This window comes from Gymnogyps californianus, chromosome 1, assembly GCF_018139145.2.
Source record: "Gymnogyps californianus isolate 813 chromosome 1, ASM1813914v2, whole genome shotgun sequence".
In the NCBI taxonomy this organism is placed as follows: Eukaryota; Metazoa; Chordata; class Aves; order Accipitriformes; family Cathartidae; genus Gymnogyps; species Gymnogyps californianus.
Genome location: NC_059471.1, coordinates 91,949,254 through 91,961,581, shown reverse-complemented (window position 1 = coordinate 91,961,581; position 12,328 = coordinate 91,949,254). Strand labels below are relative to the sequence as shown.

The following is a 12,328-nucleotide window of genomic DNA, read 5'->3' as shown; positions in this document are numbered from 1 at the left end:
TGGTGTTAAGACTTAGCACAGTATCATTCAACACTAGCTAATGTAGTTTATATTCTGCATACATAATAAAGATCCAGTCTAACTCAGAACATAAACAAACCATGTCATCATTGTACACACATACCAAAATCTGTGCTTTAGAGAAAACTATGCTCAACATTATCCAAAGCTTCAAAATTTCAAATAATTATGTGCAGCCAGCAGCATTTTGGATAAGTGTTCCTATATAATTTCAAAACAAAACACCACCACCCCCCAAACAGTATTGGGGTTTTGTGCAAAAATTTACCACTTCTGCTTTGTTTAATAGGAAGAATCCTTTAAACATTTTACCAGTTTTACCATGCATTATAGAAATAGTCATGAATAATACACAGGCAACTTTACTAATTTTTTTAAAGGCTGTGCAGATTAAAGGCACTGGAGTAAAGTATGGTTTGTGGTTTGGTTTTTTGTTTTGGTTTTTTTTGTCTTTAACTGCCCCTTTCAAGCTTCTGAGCTTGATAAAATGTCTTTAGCCTTGAAATGCACTGATGATTTACAAACTAATAACAATAAAAAGAAAGTCTACAAGTCTTTTGTGAGGTTTGGAATTGGGGTTTTTTTGGTCATCCATCTCTAAGAATGACAATATTTTAAAAGTAGTATCCAAAAATACATAAAGATCAACTTTTGCTATTATTATCTCACAATTACTGCTTTGATTATTGCTGCTTTGACTTTCAAATCAAAACCTCGATCCCTAAAAAACCCATTGCTGCTTGATGTTCTCTCATTTTCACTTGCTGCTTTTCCTACAGTAAAGTCTGTGCAGTTCCTCTCATTACTTTTGATTGACATTGTGATCTTAACACTCATAATAAAGGACAAGTGTCAGATTTTTAAGAGATGGGTTAGACAATCGTATGGGTTTAATGCCCGCAAACTAACCTGCCAGTTACTCAGTCCATTTACCCAGTCATGAAAATAAAAATCATCTTTGGTGGTGTTAAACTACACAGTACAGTTCTACGGAAACAGAAATGGACACTATGTTCCTGCATGCATGTTCAGGAAAGTTCACAGCAGTTTAAATAGAAAGATTTGTCCTTAATATAATTTAATTGTTAGATATGAACTTTAATGCTTCAGAAGTTGCATAATTAGAACCTAAAGCCTGATGATCAGTGCAGTTACACAGTGGGAAGTCCTTGTTACATGTTACACTTTCTACAACAAATACAACATATTTTTGTCTTATGAAAATAAAAAAAGGTAACAAGAACTAATTAAAATAAGAAATATTAACATGAAAAATATATCAAACGGGAACCACTCCACCTACTAATCTTAAGGAACGCCATTGAGTATTGTGAATTCTCACAAGGAATTGATACATAAAGGGTTGCAGGAAAAACTGGTAAAAAGCCTATTTTGGCTTCAAATCCTGCCCAAAGCTTTCACTGCAGTCTAACCTCATATAGTACCTCAGCTCTTCTCCTTCAGTCGGTTCATCACTAAAATAAGAATAAACAAACAACTTTGGATGAGGGCAGCTGCCTCTTGTTGAAGTATGTACGTACCGAGTGAGTGGCTTTCAGAATTCCTCTGTTAAGATTCTCTTTAGGAAATATAAACCAATATTCACAGAAATATAAGCAGACTTTTAATTTTGAGCAATCCAACAGAAAGTATAAGTGGCAAATCCTAGCCTTCCAAATGTAAGTATTTGCAGAAATTATGTGAAGTGAGTATACTTTTTCCTAAAGAATCTGCTCCCGCTAAGAGGTAGGAATTGCTGCATGTTATCCTGGACACTTTAAAATTCTTGTGAGGACTTCATAAATAAGTACAATACTGACACTCCTATGTGGATTTCAATGAGGCATCATACAGAATCGTACATCAATAATTCAGTCCCCAGAACCAGGTCCTCACAGTATCTTAATGTCGCAGCTTTGGGCTTTGGACTTCGGACTTCCCGGGTAAGCAGGCTGCCAAAGACAGTAACCGATCTAATGAAATGCACTGGGAGATGAATTAAGCCCAGCCCCATTGTGAGGAAAATCTTCAGAAAAACTAAGATGGAAAATGGAAGGGGAGAGAAGAGAACTCAGTGTGAATGAACTGAAAATTGGATGTGTGCTGCTGTCAATATAACTAAGCAGAGAGCTCACAATCTTTTTTCTTCACAGCACAAGGAAGCAGTTATATTTATTACTGCACTTCTTTCTAATTCATTTTCAGTACCCAAGACTTCTTAAAAGTGAAAAGAACTCAGAGGGTCTCAAAGATAATTATAGAGGTTAGAATAAAAAAACCCATACATGTGAATATTATCTTCAAGGTATAAACACCTAGAAATAAAAAGAAATGTCCATCTTGAGTAGGAAATGACATTAATGAAACATAGCATTAATCTGGACAAGAAAGGGTGTTATTTATTTGTTCATGTCTAGAATTTTTCTAAGGATGGAACAAAAACTTGGCTGAGTTATGTGAAATGAGATGGGCAATATACTGACGACTGTAAATCCTGCCTTTTTACTCAGTAGAGACAAGCTAAATCTTTCCATTTGAATTCAGTTCTGTTATAATAGATAAGAAAAATGACATGCGGGTGGAAAGATAGTCATTAAACATTGTATATTAGAAATCCGCTTATAATTAGAAGTCTGAGTTAGTGAACATATTTGTCACTGAAGACATTAACCGTTGCGGGGTTTATTTATCTTTTAATCAGGAACTGTCCTGATAAGAATCAGATTGCCAGGAAACCGTGTTCTCAAAAAGGAAATGGCAGATGGTATTATCAGGAAAAGTTCTGTATCACTCCCTACTATCAGCAGTATGAGTCTGCTGGTGCTTTAATGTTATATTTTAGCACAGCGTATAATACCAGTGAGTATAAAGTTGACTTGAAGTACTTAGAATTACATTAGCTAACACATTTAGCAACATATTCCCTGTCAGTAAAATCAGTAAAAGAAAATGATCTGAAAATTGTGTCAACTGATTCATAGTCACTGGCCAGAACGCAATAAAAATAAAAGATATGCTGTGAATAAACAAATAAATATGTATAATCAGCCACTGAGAAGGCCATAATGTCAGCTTCTGATTAATTCTGTAATCCCACCAGAGAGAGCGGAGCCACCTAACTAGTATCTTTTAGAGAGGGTCAAATTGCAAAGATTACTTCTGAGTAATTGACAGCGTACAAGCGGTGTGGAGGCACACAGAACTTTTCTTCAGTCATTCGTTGGTGTTGAATTTTTTTAATCTACATATGTTAATAACCAGCACAATTAAAATATTATCCTCTGCGTTTAGTCACAATTCTGGTTTGTTTGAAAAAACGTCAGCAGTTCAACTTGATACATGGTAGTTTTATCATTATAAAGTATAGCTCAGAAACCCTCTGCAGCACGTCCTCAGAAAAAGCCATTCCTATGTAGCTTCTGTTTTCAAACATAATTCATTCCTAGTTAGTATTTGCTAATGCGAAGGAGGTTATGATTTTCACTCCCTTATGAAACATCAAGTAAAAAAACCAAAACAAACCCGGCAGGATTTGTTAGTAAACTGATAGATAAAGAGTATGCCACAGTATAGTGGGGTCAGAGAGCGAGCTGTGAATCCCACTCAAAGTGTACATGGCTGCACAGGGAACTGCATTTATTTATACTAACAAGATTCATCCTGTCATCTTATGGATCCATATGTAAAATAGGTAAAATACTATTGTATGCAACTACAAACCTCCATAAACTACAAACTGGTCACCTGAGGTATGCTCTGCATGCAGAGTTTTGACAGAGAAGAAAGATCTGTCTGATTGCTTTCATTTCCTGGGTGCCGGGAACCTAGGTGCCATTTCTCTTGGACGTGTTCAGGTCCTGGGCGTTCAGTGGTGATGTGATCTCCCAGTTTTGATTAAGGCAAGCTATCAGCATTTTTCTGAGAAACGCAAGCGAGAAAAGTATAATAGTTCCTTTAAAAGCTAAGGAAAGATTTCATTCAGTGAAATATGAACGAATTTTTTGGGTCAAAGAATTTCCGTTGCGGTATCCTGTACCAAATAGCCATAACTGATACTTCAGAAAAGTGGAAGTACAGGAGTTTCTTCCAAAGAGACATTTCAGAATTCTGTCTAACAGAAACTTGAACAGCAATTTGAATGGAGAGATTGCCATTGTCTTTAACTCTTGTATCTGCTAGTAGATGTGATCCTACATGGAGGCATATGTAAAGAAGAGATGACCATGTATATACACATCTCTCCTTAATATAATCTGTATAATTTGTATACACATTTTAATGGTGCTGTCTTTCCTGAAAGTATTTATGGAACCTTTGTCTTCTAACAGGTAATACACACCTGAATAAACTTTTGTTTTATAAATAAATATAGTAGTCCTAAGGAAAAAAAAAGTGAATGTCATAATTTGACTATAATGACAAATAGCAGAGTGAATGTAATCTGTTTTAAAACACTGTTGAACATTGCTGACAAATTTTCACAGCTGCAACTGAATTCTGGGTGTTATAATACTTAGGTCAACCTTTTATTTACGTATTTCTGTTCCCCCAAAATGCCATGTGAGATTGCATCAGCAAATTAGCTTCTTCCCAGCTTCTAACATGTTTATATATTTTATTTATGTTACATAGTTTCATCCTGATAAACACACAAAATCAAAATGTATAAATCGCCTAGTCCTTCTGGGAAGAGTTTCACCACTTTATTTGTTAATGTTTCATATTGTACCCATTGTGGAGGTGTTTGGGATTTTGGGGTTTGTTTTTGTAAGGCATCAGATGTTTTAAATGTCATTCTTAAATTACACAGCTAACACTTTTGATTCTGTAGTTAAAATTAAAATTCTACATCTTTCTTACACATTTTCAAATAAACTGCACAGCTGAAATGCAATCTCATGTTAAGGCAACCAAAAGGGAGTTTAAATCCAGCAGGGCTGAGTTTTTTCCCTTAGTTTTGAAATATGCTCTTCTATTTCCCAAGAACATACAGGGAAAGGTGATGAGTGAAGGCCAATTCACTGAATATTGGAACTTGCTCTTCAAAAATTAGCAGATTTTGAAAGCCATTCCCTGAGTTTTAATGAAATAATCCTAGTTGTATCCTGGGATCATGACATATTTTTTATCTGTTTTACATAGTGTTGTTAAATTAATAGCAGTTCTTTTGTCTTTTTATTACAAAAGATTTACCAATGCTATCTGTTATATTGCAATGGATGAAGTATATGTAAACTGTCACTGTCTAGTAATAATGAAAGAGAAAGAGAATTCTGAAGAACGTAATGAAGAAATGTCAAATTAAAAAAAAACAAAAGTGTTATCAAAGTTGTGAAAGAACTGAAAAAAAGTTGTTAGTTTACCTAGTACACATTATATCATATGGAGGAGGTCCTAGCTGATAACACAGTGTGGAATCTCGCTGTCTTTACAGACTCTGCTAGTTCTTCAACTGTATTCTAGTGGGTCCAGGATTTTATACATAAGAACTTTGAATAATTGAGATTCAAAGTATTGCGGAAGATGGCTTTTTCACTTTGATGTTGTGTTGAAGGCCTCAGTGTTTTTTTAAGAAGGTGGGGGGAAGTGTGATTGTTTACTTATCTCATTGGTTATTTATGTCCTTTACTTGCTAATACACAGGAATGTTAATATTCATATTGCCCTGAGGTGCACCTAGTCTTTGGTTTACATTATTTCTTTACTTTGAAAGGAACAACTCCTGGGATCAGGCAAAGCACTGTTACACTTTTTGTTACACATGGAGAATTATACATCCAGCTTTTGGGTAACAGTTTTATTTAATAGACATTTAATTATTCAATCTGTCTGTTTACATTTCTATATAGCCCAAGACTGGTCTGAGTTTTCATACATGTAAAATACAAAGGAAACTACAATCCATAGTAAATATGCTTCAGAGATTCTTTTCCAAATGAAAGTAAATTGTTCAGAAAAGGTAATAAAGCTGATCAAAATTTTCCATCCTGAGTTGGAGGTAAATTATATTCTTTGTGTTATTCTTTTTTATGATCACATTTTGTACCTGCTGTGAAACAGATAAAATTGTACTAGAAGAGGGCATGTTTTTCCTTTAATCTGACAAGAACTTGTTGACATTTGAAACTCTCCATTTCAAATTCTATAATTCTGTAGTTTATAGTTAATAATTTGCATTAATCATGTCTTGGTTCTATTACAAATCCTCTGTATTTGATAAAATTGGTAGAATGTGGAAAATTTCTCATATTTACATGAAATGCAAGTGTCCAACCTTTTCTGTGAAATAACATTACAAAATTAGATCATTAATTCTGTTAAGCATAGGAAGCGAGGTGCTGCTTTAAGCATAACATATGCTAAGTAAGTTGGAGGCACTATTAAGATTGTGTTGTACCAAAAAGAATAATTTCTATACTGTCTTTATTGCAAACTGAAAATTCTACTTTACCTAACAACACATCATCAACAAAATCACACTGATGTGTGACCTTGAGAGGTGTGATAGCATGGAGGAGATAAAGGTGTAGTTCTACTGCATTGATAGTGTTGATCCTGAGATGGAAGAAATGTGATTGTGGTTTGATTAGAAGTGGTTCTTCTTTTAGTGTATTCAAGTTATCTGTGAGAAATCAATGTCTCTGGAAACCAGTGATTCTTACTTTTCTCCTAATTTACTTCTGTTTGTGTTCAGTTTGGACCACTTCATTTCTAGTTGGAGCTTTATTTTATAAGCAGAGATCATATATGCCTGGATCATTGCTATCGGGTGCCAAGGAGCTCAGATAAATTTCTCTTATAAAACTGGTTATATGTGATATTAGGTGTAAGGAATTTGTGCCTCTCCTTGAGTATTCAGTAAGATTATACTCTGCATTATGTCTTCTCAGTATTTAGTATTAAATTCCTGCTTTTTTACATGTTATTTAAATATGTTGGGATTTGCTCCTTTTGTTAGACTTCTTGCATGTTGCAACAAATATTAAGACATGAATAATGAGTGGATTATGTGACCTTACACATCATTTAAATCTATTTATATAAGGTAAGATAATAGTGGGAGGAGATGCTGGAAATCTGATCTTGTAGCGCTGCATGTGTATTTTAGTCAATTCAAGCTTAGAGGTGCTATGGACAATAGCTTATTTTAGTATTTTAGTTCGCAGAGTGAAATCCCAAGTGAATGTAATGAAAAGATGCATTTCTACAGTTAGGAAACAAGAAATCTAACAGGAGAGAAGAACATGGTTTCTGCTGAAAAAGATCGCATTGAAAAATATTAAAGGAATATTAAAATATTTCACTAGAGTATTTTCAATTGAGTTCTCTACGTCTTAAGATGTCATCATGATGCCTTATTATTGTCCCATTTATTTAATGTCCCATTAAGCTTTAAGTGCTATTTGATAACTATGCCATTTTATTATATGCAAGGTAACTTCAAACATTGCAATATAAATATTGTAAAATGTGGATTCTTGTTTAATAATTAAGTATTAAAACTATATTTTGAACACTGGAATGAGAGATCATTCACACTTTTTAAAATGAAACTATTACCAAAAAAGATGGTGAGAATATGAAGAACATTTACAATTTTATCAGAGCTAAAGAGGAACAATTTGCTTTTTACTTACTGTTCTTCACAGAATGCCTTCCCTTCCTATAGGAAGCAAGAGTGTGTGTTCTAGTATGAACTTACTAGCTGTTTTAATATTTCATCCTCTTACTGTGGAGAATTTTTAATTTCCTGAACTTTTATTTTTTATTCTGCTCATGTAGGCAACACGGAAGGAGATTGAGAAACACCAGGCCCATCTTAAGAGCATCAGTGATTTAGGAGAGAATTTGAAGACAGTGCTGAAAGGAAAGGAAAGTCTAGTGGAGGATAAACTCAGCCTCCTGAACAGTAATTGGATAGCAGTAACTTCACGCGCTGAGGAATGGTTCAATCTGTTACTGGTAAGGAAAATGCATTTGTTCACAGAGAGGAAATGTTGGTGCCCAGTCATAGGTGCTCAGCCTTATACGAGTGCTTTTTCTGGTGTCTTGGCCTACACTTATTGAATACATAGGTACACAGATAATCAGATTGACTGTTGTTTAGTACATTGTGTGTATTTTAAGAATCTGACTGCTTACAGACAGAGTGATGGCTCTGTGGAGTCTTGATTGTTAGCGCTTCCCGTTCCTGTCTGCCTCAGTAGTTCCTGGACTGTTTTGTTGTTGGGTTTTTTTTCCTAATAAGTGAAATGCAGTTTCTCCCCAAGGACCTAGACTACTTGAATATGAATGAAGTGAAAGAAATAGTCAAATAAGTTGAGTAAGTCTTAGTATTGATAGCAGCAACTTCAGCTGCTTTTGGCTACATTAACATTTCTGTTTGGGATAGTACAGTTGGGAAGTAAGTCCCTGCTTGCATGTTGGTTTGGTCCACAGGGTAGCTTTGGTGTGTGTGAACTAGATTCATTTCAGAGGCAACTAAATCAGAAGCTCTGCTCAGGGTGCACACCTGATGTGCTCAAGAACTATGATTTGGTCTTTCAGAACTGCATGATCCTCCTTTGGATAGTTTTATAGTGCATGTTTCGGTGGGGATAATTACTTAAGGGGACCAGATTAAGCCTATTCGAAAGTAAAATCCCTAATACACATTTGATACAGATTCAGGATCCTCAGCCCCAGCTGCTTCGAACTGCTGATAGTCACATAACTATATTCTCCCTTAAAATTCATTCTGTCATGAAGAGATGACAGCTTGAACCCTTAAACACAGAGGGGTCTTAACCATTGGGCTGCCAGAATGCTTTGGGAAATCTTGTATGCTGTTTCTGTTGCTGAGAGCATGGGAATGCAGTTTCAACCCAGAGAAACTGAAGTGGTTCTCAGGGGTGTGTTAACCTTTATCATGAATTTTCAGAGCTTGATGTGTTAGAACTCCACTAGAGTCTGTGTGGCTACATTACGAATGCTTCTGCGACGGATATACAGCATCACTACAGGGCTTCTTCGGCTGTCTGCAGTATACAAGTGAAAGCATCTGGTTGTGTCTGTTCTATCTGGAAAACTTAAGCATTTCATTCAGTATGATGTAGGTGTTCAGCTTCAATGTGGAACTGATTATAAAAAATATATAGTGGAGTTTATAGACTGGTGTAGTTATGTATTCCTCTACTTTCTCTCTTTCTCTGCTTTGGATTCGTTTGTTAATATTTACTACAACCCATGATAAAAAGGTGTAAGAGAGGGACTTGGTCTTTTACTGATTTTAGAACAGTGTAAAACAAAGGTACATACATTTGGGGGCCAAAAGGATGAGTAAAATCTTTGATCTCAGGTGTGTGGTACACATCTGTATTGTGTGGATATGCATAGGCCTCATTTTAGTGAGCTCACCAAAAAAGAGAAATATTTTCAAATTAAGGAGAGAAAAAAAGATTTATCAGAATATCAACTAGAATAGCTTTTTAAAAAGCACAGTCTCAAAGCAGAGAAGTTAAATGAAATGTAAATAAGAGTTTTAGATACAAAGCTCGCATTCTTGATTGTGACTTTGCAAGTGCATCCTTTTTACCATCTGAGTTTCAATCAACTTAGTGGCTTTCCAAAATGAGTTCTGTACCTGGTTCTTGGGAAACTCTTCTTTCTACCTGCGGTAGGTCTGGCTCTGAGCAGCTTGGCTGAGCTGCAGACACCTGTGTCTTACTGTGACTTGATCACTCTCCTGCCTGTCACTTTGGAAGCTTCTCTCTCTCTCCTAGAATGTCTTTTTAAAGAAACTCAACATTTAAAGTGAGAGCAAACAAACAACAGATTCTATCCTTCACAAAACAAGCAGTTACTGTGTAAAATAAACAAGCTTCATTTCATAATGTATGCATGTTTGCCACAGTTGGCATAATTATGGCTATTATTTCAGTTCTGATTACTTTTTTTGTATGCAGTATTTACCTTTTCCACATACAGGAATATCAAAAGCACATGGAGGCTTTTGATCAGAATGTAGCTAATGTCACAACTTGGATGTATCGTGCTGAAATACTGTTGGATGAATCTGATAAACAAAAACCCCAGCAAAAAGAGGAAATTCTTAAGGTAAAAAAAAGTGATTTTCTAGAAAGCATTAACTTTATTCTAAAAAGGACTGTGTCAAAACTAGTGTATTTTGAAAGGTGTCACAAATTGATTAACATCCTTTTTTCTGTGATAAAGCTACCCTCTGGCAGCTTGTAGATTACTTAATAAATTTACACTGCATTACAAAAGTTAAATCCCTGCAGAAGTAAAATCAGATATGTTATTATAAGTCTTGGTGACTTCCTGGTGAGTAGAACAGCAGCTTATTAAACATGTGCTGCTGGAAAATACTCCTTAAACACATGTGGTTGAAAAAAATCCATTTTTTTCTGTGCTCCTCATTTTTAATTGCTTTTCTGTTTTTCTGTGATACTTTTCTGATATCTATGGTGTCTGCATTTGATATCTCTGTCATATGATTGTTTTAATTCTATAAACACTGTTTGCATTGATGCCAGACCAACACCACAGACAAGTATATTATATGGTGAACTAGCTGTATAATAATGGGTTAGTGTATTGATCAGAAGGTTTTATTTGGGCCATTGCATCATTTGACCAACTGATGAAAAATTAACTTGCAAGATAGATGTGAATTTTAAAGTATGTCATTTAAAATACCTTCTTTGTTAAGATTAAACAACTTCAAATTATTATCTATATGGATTTTTTTTCTTCTGAAATCAGTGTGAAGTTTTACTTTGTATTGAACTCCATGGTCAGTACATACTATCTGAGGAACAGTTTGCAAATCAAAATCATAATTGTGTTGCTGACACTAGCATAATGATACCATTTACTAAAGAAAAACTTTACAAATTCCAAGGCAGAGCATAAATCAATGCCTCATTGATCTCAGCAGGATTATGGGACAGACTTTTGTAGTTGAATGAACAATTTTGCCACCATCAGGTACAAAGTACAATTATCTTTGCCATCAATACAGGTATATATATATTTGTATTGCACAAAGGCATTTCATACAGACAGTGAAATGTAATTCTTAATGCTCAACTGTGTTTATGATTCCTGAATGCCTGGCTATCTTTTTTGGCTTCTGCCCATACTGGGATCTACTGTTAAGATTAGTATTGCAGAGGAAGAAGGTATTTGCCCTCATTTTTGTGAAATTTGTGATAGATTTATAGAAGAAATTCCCACTGGTTTTCATCTGGTCATTTTTCCCTGCCTCAGCTACGGACATGAACGGTAATGAAAGCAATAACTATACATCCAGTTCCATAATACATGAATTAGCAGCTCTTCCTAGCTTTAGGAACATAAAATAATTTAGCATATCCTGAAATATGCTGAGGATTGTATTATTGCAGATAAGAACCTGCCTAGAAATAATGTTCACCATTAATTTCCTCTAGGAGATAGTAAAACAGACATGTAGATACATTCCTGCTATAAATTTGAGGGATATGAGTGGGAATGTTATCTAATGTATTTCTACTGGATTTACACACTCATGCATAATTATCTGAATTTGCTTTGTGGTTTTGCTCCCTATTCCTTTGCACACTTTCTCTCTCTCTCTCTTTCTCTCTCTTTGCATTTATTACTAACTTCAAGCCCTGTCTCTTGCTCACGGACTGTAGCGCTTAAAGGCTGAGCTGAATGATATGCATCCAAAGGTGGACTCTGTGCGTGACCAGGCGGTAGACTTGATGACAAACCGTGGAGATCACTGCAGGAAAGTAATAGAGCCTAAACTGTCAGAGCTCAACCAGCGATTTGCAACTATATCGCAAAGAATTAAGAGTGGAAAGGTAGGAGGACTTGCTTCCATATGGCGATGCATACAGAATGGTGTTTATATAACATGCACTATTACAACTACATAGCGGGCTGCAGTTTCTCCAAAAACTAAGCTTTTAAAGGAAGAAAATGTAGATCCTAAGAATATTTTATTTTTTTTTTTTTAAAGTGTGAAGGTTTGGGGGTTTTGGCATTAAGGTCTTTTTTCACTGTTTCACAATTAGAAGTGTTCACTGACTTTATATGAATGTAACAATGATTAGTTCATTAACTTAGAAAGAATGAACAACATCTGGGAATTAGTAAGATTCTTAATCTTCTCAAAGTATGAGTAGCCTTTTTTTTATATAGATTGGCTTTTGAGGGCTAATTTTTTATTAAATGCATTCAGTCTTTTCCCATGAGGCTGTGACTCACCAAGTTTGAGATAGAGATAGATATATATACATATACAGGTTATATCAAT

General features: G+C 35.1%; 1 protein-coding gene across 2 annotated transcripts in view; it reads left to right on the top strand.

The window, feature by feature from the left end:
• Window positions 1–12,328, top strand: part of DMD (dystrophin) — a 922,027-nt gene that overhangs the window by 231,744 nt on the left and 677,955 nt on the right. For both annotated transcript variants that reach the window (XM_050904429.1, XM_050904437.1), the window contains exons 30-32: window positions 7,804–7,983; window positions 9,988–10,116; window positions 11,703–11,873. In XM_050904429.1, the coding sequence (XP_050760386.1) occupies window positions 7,804–7,983; window positions 9,988–10,116; window positions 11,703–11,873 (480 nt within the window). The remainder of the gene's footprint in view (window positions 1–7,803; window positions 7,984–9,987; window positions 10,117–11,702; window positions 11,874–12,328) is intronic.